Here is an 18332-nt window from a genome sequence, read left to right on the forward strand (position 1 = left end):
CGACAAAATTATTTAGCCGTTTGTCACCTCCTCCTTGCAAATTGTTGATAGCTAATTCTTAAAAAAAATTATAAAAATAATTTTTAATCAAATATTGTAGCACTTTTGTAAAAATAAACTATATTCTCCACATTTTATTAAGGTGTTTTTAGATTAAAGTTTTCAGCATAAGACATTCTCAAAACTCAAATTTAATGTAGTGTTTGTTGTACTCAATTTAATAGAAAAAATTATTTCCTATAAAAAAAAGTAATGGGTCATACATTTTCTGGATAACTCATATCCTTACCTTTATTTTTATATCCTTATATTTTATAGAAATATCAATTTTATCTTTTTATCTTTTTATTTAATTTTTTAAAATATTTTGAACTTTTATTTTATGTACTAAAAGACTTTGTAAAAGAATTCCGATAATCAATTTATATATATATTTTTTTTTGTATATCGAAAAATTTTACAAAAGAATTTTGATAGTTAATTTTTAACGTTAAATTTTATTTTGTATCGGAAGATTTTGCAAAAGAATTTTGGTATTCAATTTTTTAATTTTTTTTACTTTTATTTTCTATAACAGAATACTTGGCAAAAGAACGATACTCAGTTTTTAACATTAATTTTTATTTTGTATATTGAAAGACTTTACAAAAGAGTTTCGGTAATTAATTTTTAAATATTTTTAAAATATTATTTTTTTTACCGAAAAATTTTGCAAAAAAGTTTAGATAGTTATTTTTTAAATATTTTAATTTTTATTTTATGTACCGGAACACTTTACAAAAAGAGTTATGATAGTCAATTTTTTCTTAACTTTTATTTTGTGTATTGAAAATTTTTGCAAAAGAGTTTTGATAATTAATTTTTAATATTAATTTTTTTTTTGTATCAGAAGATTTTGGAGAAGAGTTACGGTAGTCGATTTTTTAACATTTTTAACTTTTATTTTATATATCGGAAGATTTTTGGAAAAAAAAATTCGATAATTTTTAATAAAAAATTTGTATAAAAATATTTTGGTTCAAAAAATATAATATAAGAGTAACGGAATAAATGATAGGATATCCGATAAATTTTTTACAATGTAATGATATTATTGAACTAATTAAAAAGACTAACACGTAGATAGCACGAAGGTTCTCAACCATGACCAATGAATTTCTATAAGAACTTTTATATTACTATCAAAACAATGCAAAGCTGGCTAAAAGAATTTAATAGACATGTAAACACTTTTGCTATTTTTCTTGTTGATTCACTTCAACCAACTAAAAGTCTACGGCACGTGATCTCACTATGACGACTGCATGCAGCTCAAGCTACCTATATATATACCAACCTAACATCATAGAATTTCATCACACACTCTCGTTCATTCAATATTCACACATAGAAATTATTTAAATTTTTCAATACCAAAAAACCATGTCTATGATCAATGAAAACAATGAAAATAACCATCCAAAAATAGTATCTAAAATAGGAATAATAGGAGGTGGAGTGAGTGGTATAGCCATAGCAAAACAGCTATCACACTTCAATCCTATTGTGTTTGAAGCCTCTGATTCCATTGGTGGTGTGTGGAAGCATTGTACATACAATTCCACAAAACTTCAATCTCATCGTAGGGATTATGAGTTCACTGATTTTCCTTGGCCCAATAGAGATAACAATGATTTTCCTACACATGTTCAAGTGTTGGATTATTTGCATTCTTATGCTAAATATTTTGATGTGGTAAAGAATATCAGGTTTAACTCTAAGGTAGTGGAACTCAAGTTCGTTGGTAACCCTAATTCTCGGTTCGGAGGAATAGGACTAACTTGTGATCTTGAATATGGAAGTTTACTTTCGGGACAGTCTATGTGGGATGTTGCTGTGCAGATCAATAATTCCGATATTATTCAGGTCTTTATTTATTTTTAAGTTAACAAATTTAAAAAAAAAAAAATTTTTTATAAATTTAAATTCTCTATGGTCATAAATCACACATTTACATACATTTAATGTACTTTAAAAGTTATTTTTATCATTTTCTCACCATATCTTATATCTACATACTAAAGTTTGATTGTATAGAATTATTTTAATAAGATAGACAAATTGATAAATATTAACAATTTAGGCTATATTACATTTAAGTTATATTAGGCTGGACTTTAACTAAAATAAAGAAAGTTTGATTGTATGAATTTTTTTTTAGAAGATAGACAAATTGATAAACTAACAATTTAGGCTATATTACATTTAAGTTATATTAGGATGGACTTTAACTAAAATAAAGAAAGTTTGATTGTATGAATTTTTTTTAGAAGATAGACAAATCAATAAAATTGTACAATTTATACTATATTACATTCAGATAAAGTTAGGCTGAACTTTAAGTAAAATAGAGAAAGCTTGATTGTATGGAATTTTCTAAAAAAAAGATAGACAAAATAATAAACATTTACAATTTAAACTAAATAACATAGAGAAAGTAGTTTTTTAAAATTTTATTTTAAATTAAATAGCTAGACTACAAATAATTAAAAAAAAACTTTTTAGGTTTATTTAAATAAATATGAATAATATTTTTTGTTACTATTATTATTATATTATATTTCTATTTTAAATCCAATTATAAATGTATTAATCTACATTAATTTTTCCGTATTTAAATACATTATTATATATTAAAATTTAATTGATTTCATATTGATTTTTTTTTATTATTTATTTATAATTATCAATAATCTTTTACTTTAATACATTATAAATAAATATTTACAGTTACCTGACCCACTCTAATGTCATACATGATTAAATTTTCTAGAATATTATATTAAATATTAAAATGAAAATTTAATTACACTAGCATATTAACTTATTAATATATTTGAAAACAAGTCAAATTATTTATATGAATATATTTATAAAAACATGCATTTAAACAGGTTAATATATGATACTAGACTTCAAAATGTCTAATTTATATTTAAAAATAAACTTATGTATTTCTCCTTAAGAATAAAGTTAAAATTTACATTTTAAAAGAAAATAAATAATATGTTACAAGTTCAAACCATACCTTAGATGCATAAAACAAATAAATTATGTTATAGTAGATAAGTCCATGATCCACACACACCATTGGACCAGGACTATCTTGGAGACTCATATATGTATATATTGTAATTTTGAAAGAAAATAAATAAATCATTAAAAACAATGGATTCTTATTTTGTCCATATTCTTTATGACTAAAAATTTCTTGTTGAAAAATATAGTGATTGATTATATGGAGTTGGTGAGGCAATGAACTTTTATTTAGATATTATTAATTGTTTTAATGATAAAATAATATATTAATTTCAGTGGTACAGCTTCGAGTTTGTGGTGATTTGCATAGGGAAATATGGAGACATACCAAAGATTCCAATGTTTCCATTGAAAAGAGGCCCTGAGATATTCAATGGAAAAGTCCTTCATACACTTGATTACTGTAACCTTCACCAACAAGCTGCTAATCAACTTCTCAGCAACAAAAAAGTTGTTGTAGTTGGTTTCAAAAAATCTGCTCTTGATTTAGCCATGGAATGTGCACAGGCAAACCAAGGTAAAAATATTGGTTTGCTTCAATTAATATTTGTTATCTTTCTTAAACACATCATAAAGAACCTAGACTTGATCTTTTCTGTATTGGGTCAGTTATGAATAGATGTATCTATATGTACACATGCATGCATGGACATAGTCAACATCATATTTCCCTTTCACACAGAAAAAAAAAGTCAGCTTCATAACTAGGATTTTTTTTTATTAGTCTTTGAAAGGCATAAATTTTTAATGTGGAGAAAAAAATTAATTTGTTTTTACTCGAAGAAAAAAATAACTTAAATTCTTCATTAATTATTGGCGCCTTGCATGTTTATAGTTTTACAAAAGAGCTTAAAACAATTCTAGACATATATAATTAATTTTGAAATGATTTTAAGATGTTTGATTTTTTTTTAAGTCGAATTGATTTTGCTTTTTAAACTAATTCTATTTGAATCTGTAATTTGTAATTTAAATTTAAATATAATTTTTATATTAAACTTAATATTCATTTTAATTTGTATATAATTATTCAAAATAAATATCTCATTTTTAATCAGAATAAAATTTTCATAATTAATTCATCTAAAATTAATTTTTTTCGCTGTAACAATATATTTACACTTGCTTATTGTTTTGTCAAACACGTTTTCAATGAATTAATGTGAAAGGTTGAAAGCAACTTTGATTCAACTTTCTTTGTTCATTTTCTCATACATGCTAGTTTTCCAATTTTAGTGTTTCTTTTGTTTATCCAATTTTGGATTCTCACAAGTTTCTATGGCCAGAATTAAATGTTTGTTAATTTGACTAATTTATTGGAATTTTTTACTGTATGTTTGTTGGTTGAACACTTTCTCTATCTTAACATGTTCCTTTTATTTTCCACTTGTCCTTTTGTGGATCATGAAGACCAAAAAAAATATTCCAAGAATCTTTTCAATTTATATTTTTTTTTTTACAAATATTTTTAAAATTATTTTTAATTATAGTTTAACTGCAATAAATTTCAATTCTACGCACTAAAAAATAGAATGTTAAATAAGCATTTTTATTCATTTTGAAAAACAATAATCATACATGTCAATCCTTAGACTCTTCCATGGCATACTCTTTGAAAAGAGAAAATGAATTTCATTGAAATGACTGATTCTGACAACTCCTTTCTCCACATAACCACGTGTGGCAGTCTTACACTAGAATAATAATGCACTCACATTTCAACACCTCATGCCTTTGAGCTAGTCCAAAATATTACCAGAGTTCTTAAAAAACTTAATCATGACCCAATTTTTAAATCCGATTTATAAGATGAGAATTACCTCTAGTTATAAACATCGACATAAATGGTGAGTGATTTAATAGCGAGAAAATTTTATAGTTGATAACTTTTTTAGATCAAGTTCCGATACAATGTTAAGAGTTAGAGTTTTTAGTCTAACCCAACCCTATAAAATCGGTCTCTAAAATGAGAATTATCTCGATTATTAACACATATTCAAATTATATATTATCTGATATAAGATTCTTAACGAGAAAAAACAAACACCTTTACTGAATTTTTTCGCCCTAACTTGTTTATGAAGGAGTTGAAGGAAAACCATGCACCATGGTGATAAGAACTTTGCATTGGACAGTTCCACATTATTGGATATGGGGTTTGCCATTTTTCTTGTTTTACTCAACAAGATCTTCACAGTTACTCCACCAAAGACCAAACCAAGGCTTACTCAGAGCTCTTCTATGCTTCATGTTATCTCCAATGGTATAAACATGATTAACATTTTCATTAACAAACTCTTAAACATATAATTAATTTATTGCTAATTGTTTCTTGATGTGCAATCCAACAAACAATCTGTTATAGAGGCTTGGCATTTCAAAGTTCATTGAGTCCTACCTTCTATGGAAAGCTCCTTTGGAGAAGTATGGCTTAAAACCTGAACACCCTTTTGAGGAAGATTACGCGTCGTGTCAAATGGCTATCATGCCGGAAAATTTCTTCTCTGAGGTGGAAAAAGGTAAGATTCTCTTTAAAAAGGCGTCGAAGTGGTGGTTCGATAACGAAGGGATCGAGTTTGAAGATGGCACTAAGGTGGAAGCTGATGTAGTGATCCTTGCAACTGGTTTTGAAGGAAAGAAAAAGCTCAAAGCGATTTTGCCAGAACCGTTTTGTAGTCTGTTGGAGTACCCTTCTGGTCTTATGCCGTTATACAGGTAAGAAACGATGCGTCGGTCTTTTTCTGCAACCATCATTTCGCGAGCGAAACTAATAGCTTGAATCATGCTGTTTATGACAGGGGGACTATTCATCCGTTGATTCCAAACATGGCTTTTGTCGGATACGTTGAGAGCGTTTCGAATCTCCACTCTTCCGAGCTACGCTCAATGTGGCTTTCTGGACTTGTAGACGAAAAATTCAAGCTTCCGAAAGTTGAGAGAATGCTTTCGCAGACACTTGAGGAGATGGAAGTGATGAAAAAGTCGACAAGGTTCTATAAAAGACACTGCATTTCGACATATAGCATCAACCATAGCGATGAAATATGTAACGATCTGGGATGGAGTTCGTGGAGGAAGAAGAACTGGATATCCGAAGCATTCGGCCCCTACAACAGTCAAGACTACAAGAAGGAAAATTGAATGCATAGCCTATAACCATTGCATAAAAATAGTCGAATTATAAGAAAAATAAGAGCATGGTGTGCTAAACTCCTTTCATATATACTCAAGAGTCGTGTTTCGAAAATGTAGTCATGAATCTTTCATGGTTTATAGCCATGTTAATAAAAATAAATCATAGAAATTGCTGAACTTTGTTATTTCACAAAGCAAACTCGAACTTACGATATGCAAAAGATACTGATATGATATGTGACAGTGTTTGTGACAACATCGCGATACGTTACAATTGTTTGCTCTCTATAGAAGAAAGAGTATTATTTTCATCACTATCATGTGACCAAAGTGTTCAAAATCAGCTACTTAATTACAACGGTTTCATACAGAAGCGATACAGAAGCTTTAAAGGCTTTGAAGTAGTTTCAAGGTCTCATCGATATGCTTTTCGGGTTGGAACTGGTTGTTGTAAACGAGCTGAACCACGCCGTTTTTGTCAATAACATAAGTCTCTCTCCCTGGCAATGATCCAAAGAAATCGCCCGGAACTCCCCATTCTTTCCTTATCTTGTTACCCTCATCACTCAACAATGTATATGGAAGTTTGTACTTCTTGGCAAATGCCTACATTTTCATGCGATGCATTGGTTAATAGTACTTAATAGGCATGAAAACTTTGCAGTGAAAATTCTGTGTTTTACCTTGTGAGACGCAGTGTTGTCGCCGCTTATCCCAACAACCTCTGCTCCTGCTTTCTTGAACTTCTCATATGAATCCCTAAAAGCACAGGCCTGCAATATTTCATAAAGATAAAGAATGAACACTCGCGCGCAAGATTTATGGAGGTTCGGAGATTGATTTCCTACATCCCGACTGAGGTCAATCCCATCACTGATCAAGCTGAACACAGCAACATGTGTACAACACTTTCTAGTAAAGGAAAATCTCAACCCCTCACCTGAACACACTATTTTCACTCTTGATTAATGATTCTATGAAATGTCACTCTTCGATCCCTTTGCAAGAACGCGTCGGTTTATATACTAGTCCATTACAAAAAGCAGTTACAAAGTTCGGTACAGGTTTATAACTGAATCAATATTATCAAATGACAGAAATCCAAAAATCTGCCATAAAGCGCGGCCATGTTTCACAAATCTCCATGACGGACATATATGACACAGCATTCAATTGAACTACAAGCTAACTTAACCAACAAATTTATCAAGTTCAAACCTAACTAATTAACTAACCCAGAAGATCCGCTAGAACTTACACAATCAACATACTACACATGGGGAATGGACATGTGGAGCATGGCCATAAATGGTGGATGGTCCAGATAGCGGAGACCTGATAGCATGTGGTTGAACCTAACTCAACCTTACAAAACCGACTTATAAGGTGAGGATTGCCCCCACTTATAAACACATGTTCAGGTCATATATTGTCTGATGTGAAACTCTCAACACACCCTCTCACGTCCAGGACTGGACATCTGGAGCGTGGACATAAATTGTGGATAATTCAATATCAAAAACGTGATAGCAAATGACCCGATGAATCTTAAACTAGACTCTTATAGCCGGTTAAGAATTGTGGTTGAGTCTAACTCAATTTTACAAAACAGGCATTGTACGACGTAGAACTCTTAACGACTATTAACACATACATGACTATTATTAGAAGCTACAATGTACTCTACATAAACAGCATAGAAATACAAACCAACTCTAACAATCTAACAGAGATTGGATTATATTACCTGTTTGGTACAACCAGGAGTCTCATCAGCAGGGTAGAAATAAACAACAACAGGCTTCCCTTTGTACTTGGAGAGACTCACAGTCTTACCATCCTGATCTTTCAGCGTAAAAGCGGGTGGCTTAGAGCCTTTACTAACCTGACATTCCGCAATGAATTGAAGATATACAAACAAGCAAACAAAAAACAGTAATGTAAGGTGGATTGTAACAAAGTTGTATGTTGTGAATTAACATACCTTGGCATATATGAAAGATCGTTTGAATGAAGAAGAAGGGGTTATGGAAATGGAAGAATGAGATAACTTGAGGCCTAAAAACTGAGAGTTGAATGAAGTTGAAGAAAGTGATGATGATATGTAGTGGGAAGATGGAGGAGGGTGAAGTAATGTGAGGAAAGAATTGGTTGGGAGAGTGAGGGAAGAGTTAGCAGCCATGGATGAGGAAGAACAAAGTGGTAGCATGTTGTTGTGTGAGAAATGAGAAATGAGAAATGAGATAGAGATATGAGAGAATGTGATGTGAGATTGGAGTTAGTTGGTAGTGTTGTGTGGGTGGATGAAATGAAATCTATAGGAGCCAACAAGGCAGGATTGGCTTTCTGGCGTGGCCCAATTCTCACCCTCAAACCAACCTTTTCGTTAAGGGGTAATGTCTATGTAAACTTGTCTCTTTAAGGTGCAAGTTCTTAAAAGTTACAACCCTACATTCAACTTTGAAATATTAAAATATTTTTATAGTTTGTTATTTTATATTGATTAAGAAAATGTAATAAATGAAAGAGAGAAAAATATTTTTAATAATTTTTTTTTTTTACTATTGGTGTATTCGAATTATCATAAATGTAGAATAAGAGAATAATAAATTAAGAGTATTAATTAGATGGCATAAATGAAAGATAATCATTAGAATTGCATTGAAAACTAAAATTAGATCACACTTATTTTGGGACGAATAATATTATAAGATGCGAGAATTATTTTGGAAGAAAATGAGTATTATTTAATAATAAATTTTTATTTTTAAATTTATTAAGTGAACTTTTTACTAGTTTTTCAAAACAATTCTCAAAATAACTCACATTTCAAATAATTTCTCAAATTACCTCAGTTTTCAAAAAGCACTCGTCAAAGCATTGGTGTCAGACCAATTGGCGGATGTACCCAAATTTTAAGAGGAGACGTCAATTGGATTGACTTTTTCATCTAGTGTTGTCAATCTAATTGACGCATATGTGTAGTGTTTTAGTGATAACACCAGTGTGTGATGTGTTTTTTTTTAATATAAATAAAGGTGTCTTTTACCATTTCAACACCACACCACTTTTCATAATCTTTTTTTCTTATTATCAGCAATTTTATCACGATCTTTAAAAGAAACGGGCATGTAATTTATTCCGCAACAAAGCCTCCGATGAAAATGATTTTTTGGAACCTCCAAAGTTTCACCGATTCTTTTGGGTGTTTTAATCATGCATCAAAGATTTTGCATTATGCAAACCTATTATTCAAGTTGATGGAACATGGTTATACGGAAAATACAAGGTCACCTTGCTTATGGCAGTTGCACAAGACTGCTACAATAATGTCTTTTCCATTGCATTTTCTCTGGTTGAAGGTGAGACTGTTGGTGGTTGGAGTTTCTTCCTTAGGAATCTCAGAACACATGTGGCTCCACAAGTCAATCTGTGTTTGAATTCAGACATACATGCTGCTATTGAGAGTGTTTACAATAACCATGATAATGGATGACATAATCCTCCGTTTATCCATGTCTATTGCATTAGACATATTGCACAAAATTTCATGCGTGCAATCAAAGATAAGAACCTTCTCAAAAAAGTGGTGAATGAAGGGTATGCTCTAACTCAACTGTCATTTCAAAACTACCGCGATGAAATTAGATTGCCAAATGCAGATGCAGGAAGATAAGTGGATAACACTCCATTGGAGAAGTGGACAATGGAATTTAACGGAGGATGTCGATGGGGCCATATGACAACAAACCTTATGAAATCCATGAACGACGTCTTCAAAGACATTAGAAATCTACCAATAACCGCATTGGTGAGAACAACCTATTTTAGGTTGGCATCACTCTTCGCATCCAGATGAGAAAGATGAAGTGCAATGTTAATGTTGGGTCAATTATCCAGTGAATGCTGCATGAAAGTGATGAAAGAGAAAACTATCAAAGCTAGCACACATGCAGTTACAATCTTTGACCGTCATAGGCAAAATTTCACTGTATAGTAAACAATAGACCACAATGATGGGAGGCCAAATTTATCCTATGACGTCAAACTAAACAGAAGTCGGTGCGACTTTGGCAAGTTTTAGGCCTTCGGTATACCTTGCTCTCATATCACTGTAGCATGCACACATATTTTCCAGGACACTTACAGACATCTATTTGATGTTTACAAGGCCATTAACGTTATGATTGTCTACAACGAAAGCTTCATAGTGCTAGCATTGGAGGAATATTGACCTCCATGTCAAGGGGACATAATTTGGCACAATGATGAGATGCGAAGAAAGAAAAAAGATCGCCCAAATAGAATGCGTATTAGAACATAAATAGATACGACTGATAAAATGATAAGATTATGTAGTATATGTCGTCTGCCCGGACACAATCGAAAAAATTGTTTCAATGTCGGAGCAACCTCTGCATCATAATTTATTTTTTCCTTTCAATTTTTGTAACCTTAGATTTGTATATATTAATAACTTTTTGTTACAACAATGCTAATAACAAACATCACACCAACTTAAACACACTTAAAAACAACAACACAAACAACAAATACAAGACTTAAGACATAACACCACAACATATCTAAGAGATGATAACAATCAAAACAATATCATCTGATGCAAACATCATATCCTTAACATCACTGTCATCTCTAACTCGCATCCACATTCGCAACATATCATTATTGTCATCTGCAATTGAGATGTAAGAGACAAGTCTCTCGATACTTCTAATTTTTTTCTCCATCATTAATCTCTCCATCTAACCAACTTTTCAAACTCCTTTCAAGATGCTCAAAACTTTGGAGGTTCCAAAAGAGCATTTTCATCGGAGGCTTCGTTGCAGAATAAATTACATGCTCGTTTCTTTTATTGGTCATGATAGAGCTACTAATAAGAAGAAGAAAAAATTATGAAAAGAGTTGTGGTGTTGAAATGGTAAAAGACGCCTTTATTTATACTAAAAAACACAACACACACTGGTTCCAAGTCAATTGGCGCCAACACTAAAAACCTACGCACGTGCGCCAATATGATTGGCAATACTAGGTGCAAAAGCCAATCCAATTGGCGCATCCTCTTAACAATTGGTTGCAGTCGCCAATTGATCTGACACCAATGCTTTGACGAGTTTTTATTAAAGTGGGTTAGTTTGGAAAATGATTTGAAATATGGGTTATTTTCGGGACTTTTTTTTAAAAAACTGGGTTATTTTGGTAAAAAAATTCTTATTAAGTTGTGTCCTTAAGAAACCAATTGGCAAGCCATTTTTTTAATTATAAGAGTCTTAGTGTATTATTTGTGACAAATTTAAAATAAAGAAGAGTTAGGTCATGAACATAGAATGCTCTTATGATATATGTTCAAGGAAATAATGTATTGAGACTTTGAAGTTGAAAGAAGGTGAAATTGTTCGACTCAGTAACAATAGGATTTGCAAAGTTCGTGGTTTTTGTATGGTTAGACTTAAAATGTTTGATAGTTGTGACCTCTTTCTACACAATATGAGGTGTGTTTTCGAGTTTAAGTGAAATTTGATGTCTAGAAACATGTTAGACGATCTAGGTTACTACACTAGATTTTAAAATGGGGTGTTGAAAATTTCTTATAATGCATGGATTATAGCTTAAGAGTCAAAAATGTGTGGGTTATATATATTTTAAAGGGTTTCACTATTATTGGCTATGCATCATTAGCTAGTCAAGACTTAAAACCAAAGAACATCAGAGAAGCTTTCAAATAATATTATTTGATTGTGTTTGAAGGATTGTAAGACTTAAAACCAAAGAACATCATAGAAGCTTTCAAAAGAAATGAATAGTCAAAAATGGTTGAAGGTGGTGAATCACTAGATGCATACACTAATGAAAAATCATACTTGGAAGCTTATGAGACTACCTAATAATTAAAGAATGGTAGGATGGAATTGGATCTTTAAGAAGAAAGACAATGTTACAAGGATTAAAGAACCAAGGTTTAAGGAAATACTTGTAGAAAATGAGTTTACTCAAGTGGAGGAGATTGATTATAATGAGATCTTTTCACATATGATAAAACTTTATTCTATAAGGATACTTATGGGAATTGTAAATCAATATAATCTTGAGTTGGAATATATGAATGTCATAACAACTTTATTACATGGAGACCTTGATGAGAAAACTTATATAGAAAAACCTAAAAGTTTTGTAGAGGACAAATCTAAAGTATGTTTGCTGAAGAAATATTTGTATGATTTGAAATAAAGGCCAAAGCAATTATGACTGCTCTGTACACATATTGAAAAGGAATGAGGAAGTCATTCTCTACCTTCTTCTATATGTTGATGATATATTTATGAAAAGATCTATCAAGATAGTGATGGATAAGCTTAAGAAGACTTTGATTGTTGAATTTGAGATGAAAGATCTTGGTGAAGTTAAGAGGATCATAGAGATGAATATCATAAGAAATCGCAAAAGGAGCGAATTATTCTTATCTCAAAATAGTTACTTGAAGAAAATGGTTGAGAAATTTAGAATGTAACATGATAAAACCGTCAACATCCATTTGGATCATCACACAAATTTTTTTGGTTATGCAATGTTCTTAAACCAAATAAGAGAAAATATGATGAAGAGTACTCCCTGTGCAAGTGGGATTGGAAGCACCATGTATGATATGGTTTGTGTACAAACTTAACATATGCAGTTAACATAATAAATCAGTTTATAGCCAATCTTGGTAAAGTTCATTAGAAATATTTGAAGTGGGTGTTGAGATATTTAAATGGTTCATTAAAGGGTGATTTGAAATAAAAAAATAACCCTCAAGAGGAAGACACTTCGGAAGGTTTAGTGGATGAAAGCTATGTAGGAAATGTGGACACTAGAAAATCCCTATCGGGTTTTGTGTTTACATTATTTGGAATAGTTATATGCTGAGTAAAAATCAATAATTGATGGATGTGTTATCTACTACTCAAGTGGAATATATTTCCTTTGCTGAAGGGGTTGAAGAATCCATATGATTGAGAGACGTGATTAGGGAGTACAGGATCATCCAAGAACGTGTGAAAATACATTGGTATAGTTAAAGGGTTATATTCATTTGGCCAATCATGAAGTGTATAATGAGAGGACAAAACACATTAACATTCATTTTTGCTTCATAAGGGATATGATCGAGTTAAGGGAGATTGCCTTTCTGAAGGTGGCTTCAGAAGAGAATATGATAGACATGTTCTTCAAATCACTGCCTGGACCAAAGTTCAAACATTTCTTAGGCTTTAACAAGTCCGTTGAAGAGTGATTCAAGCTTTAGATAAATTTGTGAGGTGGTTAATGGATAAATTGACATCATCGTCGATTTTAAAGTCAAAGTGGGGAATTATGGTAATTTGACTTAAAAACCATTTTGGAGAATTCGCGAACACACATTACGTATAGCATACTCACATATGTTCCTGAATTTTTCAAAAATGAATTATGTTTTAAGGAAACATAATGCATTTCCATTGACACCTATAAAAAAACTTTCTAGATTTTTTTGGGTAAGAGTATCATTGGGGAATTTTCTAGAGAGGGAAACACCAAGAGATAAAGCGATGGATTATTATGATTCATTGTTCTAAGAATTTAAAGACCTTTGAAAGTACCAAGCGGTATTTAGAAACACTTATATACACCTAGAGTTTGTGTAATTCATATATTGAGAGGAAGAGAGATTGAGAAACACTTGGTAAAAAATATGAGATGTTCTTATGAACTTGGAAGACTATTTTCTTGTAACTCGTTTTGCAATCTCTTATAAAAATTATTGAAGTATATTGTATCAGAGAAATGATGGGAGTTGGCTATATTGCTTCAATAATCTGCTCTTGGAATCTTCAAGAAATAACTTCAGTCACAAGCCAAAGGCTTTACATCCAGCTATTAATAATACAATTGTATCGAATAAGACATGAAATAGTGTTAATGTTAATTCCATACCTACAAATAAAATGTCTAGTTGGAATACTAGGTTAGGTTATGCCAATCCTAGGGCCATACATAGGATCCTTCAAATGTGTAGTATTTCAGACAATAATAAAGAATCACACAATTTTTTCAATTCCTGTTGTCTTGGTAAATCACATAGGCTCTTTGCTCAATTGTCCACTACCAAATATTCTACTTTATTTGAACTTGTGCATATTGACTTGTGGGGGATTTCACCTGCACCATCTAGCAGTGGATACTCTTTCTATATTGCATTTATAGATGCTTTTTCCAAGTATAAATGGATATATATGCTCAATCATAAGAGTGGTGCACTTGTGCATTAAAGCCATTTTAAACCTATGTGACCACACATTTCAATGCCAAAATCAAACCAGTGCAATCAAACTTTGGAGGAGAGTTCAGGCCTTTCACAAGGTTTCTTAATGAGCAAGGAGTCCTGCATAGGATGACATGTCCTCACACTTCTCATCAGAATGGAATTGTGGAGAGAAAGTATAGGCAAATTTTGGATATGGGACTCACCTTTTTTGCACATGCTTCAATGCCAATTATGTACTGGGATCATAGTTTCACCACTACAATTATTTGATCAACAAACTTCCCACTAATGCTTTATAACACTACATCTCAACTTTGGATGTGCATGCTTCCATATCTCATGCCATATAATCAATACAAGCTAGAGTTTAAAAGCACCTAATGCATATATTTTGGAGTGACACCAACTCACAAAGGTCATAAATGTATTAGTCCCGAAGGAAGAATATTCATATCTAAAGATGTTATATTTAATGAAAATGAGTTTTCATGGAGCTCAAAACCTACACAACAAGAATGCACTCTGCCTAGCATTATCTCACACTTGGTTTTGCCTAACTAACAATAAATAAACTCTACTCAACCAAGTCTACATTGTGATGCTCATATGACTTCTCATAATTTATAATCATTAATACCAACTGATGTATCCAACACAATTATGAGTCATACACTACATGATGAACAACACAAATGTACATAGTCATAACCTGATGGACATGTGAGTGTGTCAACTTATGTCTAAAATACTACCCAATCTAACCACTGCACACCTGCCCTTCCTAGAATGTCACCATCATAACTTCCCTCATATAAGTCAGTAGGTAACTTAACATCTAAAGCACCTCAGTACACTGCATCATCCTCATGTCCTCCAATAAATCTGACAACTATTGATTCAATCTCACTATCATTTCACACTCAGCAAATTTAGGGCCCTCTTGTAGTCAACAATCACCTTGTGCTTACAAGAGCTAAGACATGAAAGTCCAAACCTAATATCTTTCTAGTGAACTCTAAACCTACAACTACCAAACAAGCCCTTACTAAAAGGTTTAAAGCCATGAAAGTTGAGCATGATTCCCTAATAAAAAATGGTACTTGGATCCTCACATCATTACCACCACATGGAGAAACGATAGGATGCAAAGAGGTGTTTAATAATAAAGAGAAATCAGATGGTAGCATCAACAAGTATAAGACAAGGATCATGGAAAAGGGATTTCAACAACAATAAGGATTTGACATTCATGAGACCTTTTCACCTGTGGTGAAAGCCAACAATAATTAGTATCATTATGACTTTAGCACTCACACACAAATGGGTAGTCCAATAATTTGATATCAAAATGCCTTATTGAATGGTGATCTACAAAAAGAGGTTTATATGCAACAACAACCAGACTTCTCCAACTCTGATTCTAACATGGTGTGAAAACTGCAAAAAACCATGTATGGCTTGAAACACGCTCAAAGAGCATGGTATGAGAAGCTTCATCAGACTCTGATTCACTTTTGTTTCACTTCAAGCAAGTTTGACCACTATATTTTCATATGCAATCATAATAAGGTGACATTGTATGCTCTAACTTATGTTGGTGACACACTTATCACAGGATCTTCATATATATTACTTCATAATCTGATTTCCAAGTTGCATGAAAAGTTTGCACTCAAGAAGCTTGGTATTTCGCAATAATTCTTAGGCATTAAAGTCTAATATCAGGAAAATGGTTCTATGGTGCTCACTCAAACTAAATACATCAAGGATCTGTTATCTAAAGTAAATATGGATGAAGCAAATGGAGTGAACACTCCTATGTTTAGCTCGTGTAAACTAAGCAAGCATGGTGAAGATAAAATCTCAAATCCTTTTCTCTATAGGTCCACGTGGGAGCATTACAATATGTTACTCTCACACGTCAAGAATTACGTTTTGTGTCAATGTTGGAGTGTAGTGAAACACATGTGTCGATACTTGAGTGGAACAATAACTCATTGTCTCATCTTAGCTCATGTGAATCCTCTACATAAATTATCCTTAAGAGCTTATAGTGATTTGGATTGAGCTAGCGGTCCGGATAATAGGCGCTCAACATTTGGCTCACGTGTTTACTTTAAGCCAAATCTAGTTACTTGGAGCTCAAAGAAATAGTCCCTAGTTGCATGCTCCAACACCAAGGCCGAGTACAAGCCTTTAGCTCACACAACATATGAAGTATTATGGTAGAATCCCTATTGAATGAACTAAGGATCCGTTACTTTCCGCCCATGATGCTCTGGGATAATCTCAACGCAGTAATGCTCTCACATAACCCAATTTTATATGTTCATACAAAACATATTGAGTTGGATATTCACTTTGTTCATGAAAGGTTTATGGCGCCAAGACTTCAAGTTTAACACATATCAGCTCATGAACAAATAATTGAGATCCTCACAAAACCTCTATCAACTAATCTCTTCACTAGTTTTGCCGACAAGCTCAAAGTTGCCTCTTTGAAACCACTATGAGCTTGAGGCGGAGGGGGGAGGGGGTGTATCAGAGATTAGTTAGAGATGATAGTTGTAGGTAGTTATGTTAGTTATGTATTCTAACTAATCTCAAGGTACGAAGTGTAACTACCTTCAACATACATTAATGTATATAAGCACGAGCATGAGCTTCTCAATGTATGATGATGAACATAAAATTCTCGGACAAAAAGATCTTGCATTGTTCTCTCTCACTCTCTTTCTCCATATTGTCTTCTTTCTTCATCATGGATTATTTCAATCAAACACTCTTTCATAGCAGATCGATTTTATTAAGTTGGATGCTTATATTGTTTGACAAAATAATTTTTACACTAAACTATTTATTTTTATTGTCTTTGTTCTTTGTTCCCGATCAATATCTTTGATGTATTTAAACATTTGACATTTCAATTTCACAACATCACCCAAAACTAAATTAAATTCATTTTGCTATTGTTTACAAGAAGATTTGAACTCAAGACTTTGAAATTTGACACTTTAAGTTTTTACTATTGAATTAACACCTCAAAGTCACACTTTGTCTATGTTATTTCATGTTTATCAAATAATTAAAGTTAAACCATTAATTTTTACTAAATATTATCATTTCAATTAGTTAGCTTTCGATTTTTCTAACTAATTAATAATATATATATATATATATATATATATATATATATATATATATATATATATATATATATATATATATATATATATATATATATATATATATTAAGTTCATCTACTATTGAATAATTTAATAGTTTTTTTATTATAACAAAAAATTATATATAAAAGATAATTGTTTTATTACATTATTATAATCTCACTATTTAAAAAATTGAAAATAATTATATTTTAAAACTATTTTTCTTTTCATTCATTATGAAGCACTTATTAACTATAGAGTAGATTTTCAAAAAAATAACATAATAACCACATTAAAACACAACATATAGCATTTTTGTAGGAGTGACAAACTGACGTCTGTCTCGTAAAAATTCAAAAGAAAAAAGAAGATGGAGTAGGATGGATATGATTGAGGATGCGAGTTTAAAATCTATAAAATCTATGTTCGTTTGATAATTGGAAAAGTTCGCGAACACTTCATCTTTTAAATCTAAAAATACAAAAATTTATATAAATATTCATATGAACAAAAATTCTGGACACCTTAAAAGATGAAGGCCTAAACCTTTGGCCATTCAAATAATAAACTGCGGGTAAAATAGGTATTTTGCCCTAATTTTTTTAGTAATTGTTATACTGCGTCGTTTTGATTAGAAATATACAGA

The 18332-nt window shown here is 31.5% G+C and overlaps 2 protein-coding genes across 2 annotated transcripts; one reads left to right on the forward strand and one right to left on the reverse strand.

Moving 5' to 3' along the window:
• The first annotated feature begins 1213 nt into the window (after positions 1-1213).
• On the forward strand, positions 1214-6746 carry LOC127138709 (probable flavin-containing monooxygenase 1). Its single transcript, XM_051065208.1, has 5 exons — positions 1214-1905; positions 3355-3595; positions 5163-5341; positions 5444-5793; positions 5877-6746. The coding sequence occupies exons 1-5, from the start codon at positions 1423-1425 to the stop codon at positions 6217-6219; spliced, it is 1596 nt and encodes a 531-aa protein (XP_050921165.1). The 5' UTR covers positions 1214-1422; the 3' UTR covers positions 6220-6746.
• Positions 6428-8596, reverse strand: LOC127138710 (peroxiredoxin Q, chloroplastic). The gene is made up of 4 exons (XM_051065209.1): positions 8198-8596; positions 7961-8098; positions 6897-6986; positions 6428-6819 (listed from the first exon to the last, which is right to left on the reverse strand). Exons 1-4 carry the CDS (start codon positions 8420-8422, stop codon positions 6601-6603), a joined length of 672 nt encoding a protein of 223 aa, XP_050921166.1. The 5' UTR covers positions 8423-8596; the 3' UTR covers positions 6428-6600.
• Between the last annotated feature and the right edge of the window lie 9736 nt (positions 8597-18332).

The sequence above is a fragment of the Lathyrus oleraceus genome, chromosome 4 (genome assembly GCF_024323335.1).
Source record: "Lathyrus oleraceus cultivar Zhongwan6 chromosome 4, CAAS_Psat_ZW6_1.0, whole genome shotgun sequence".
In the NCBI taxonomy this organism is placed as follows: domain Eukaryota; kingdom Viridiplantae; phylum Streptophyta; class Magnoliopsida; order Fabales; family Fabaceae; genus Lathyrus; species Lathyrus oleraceus.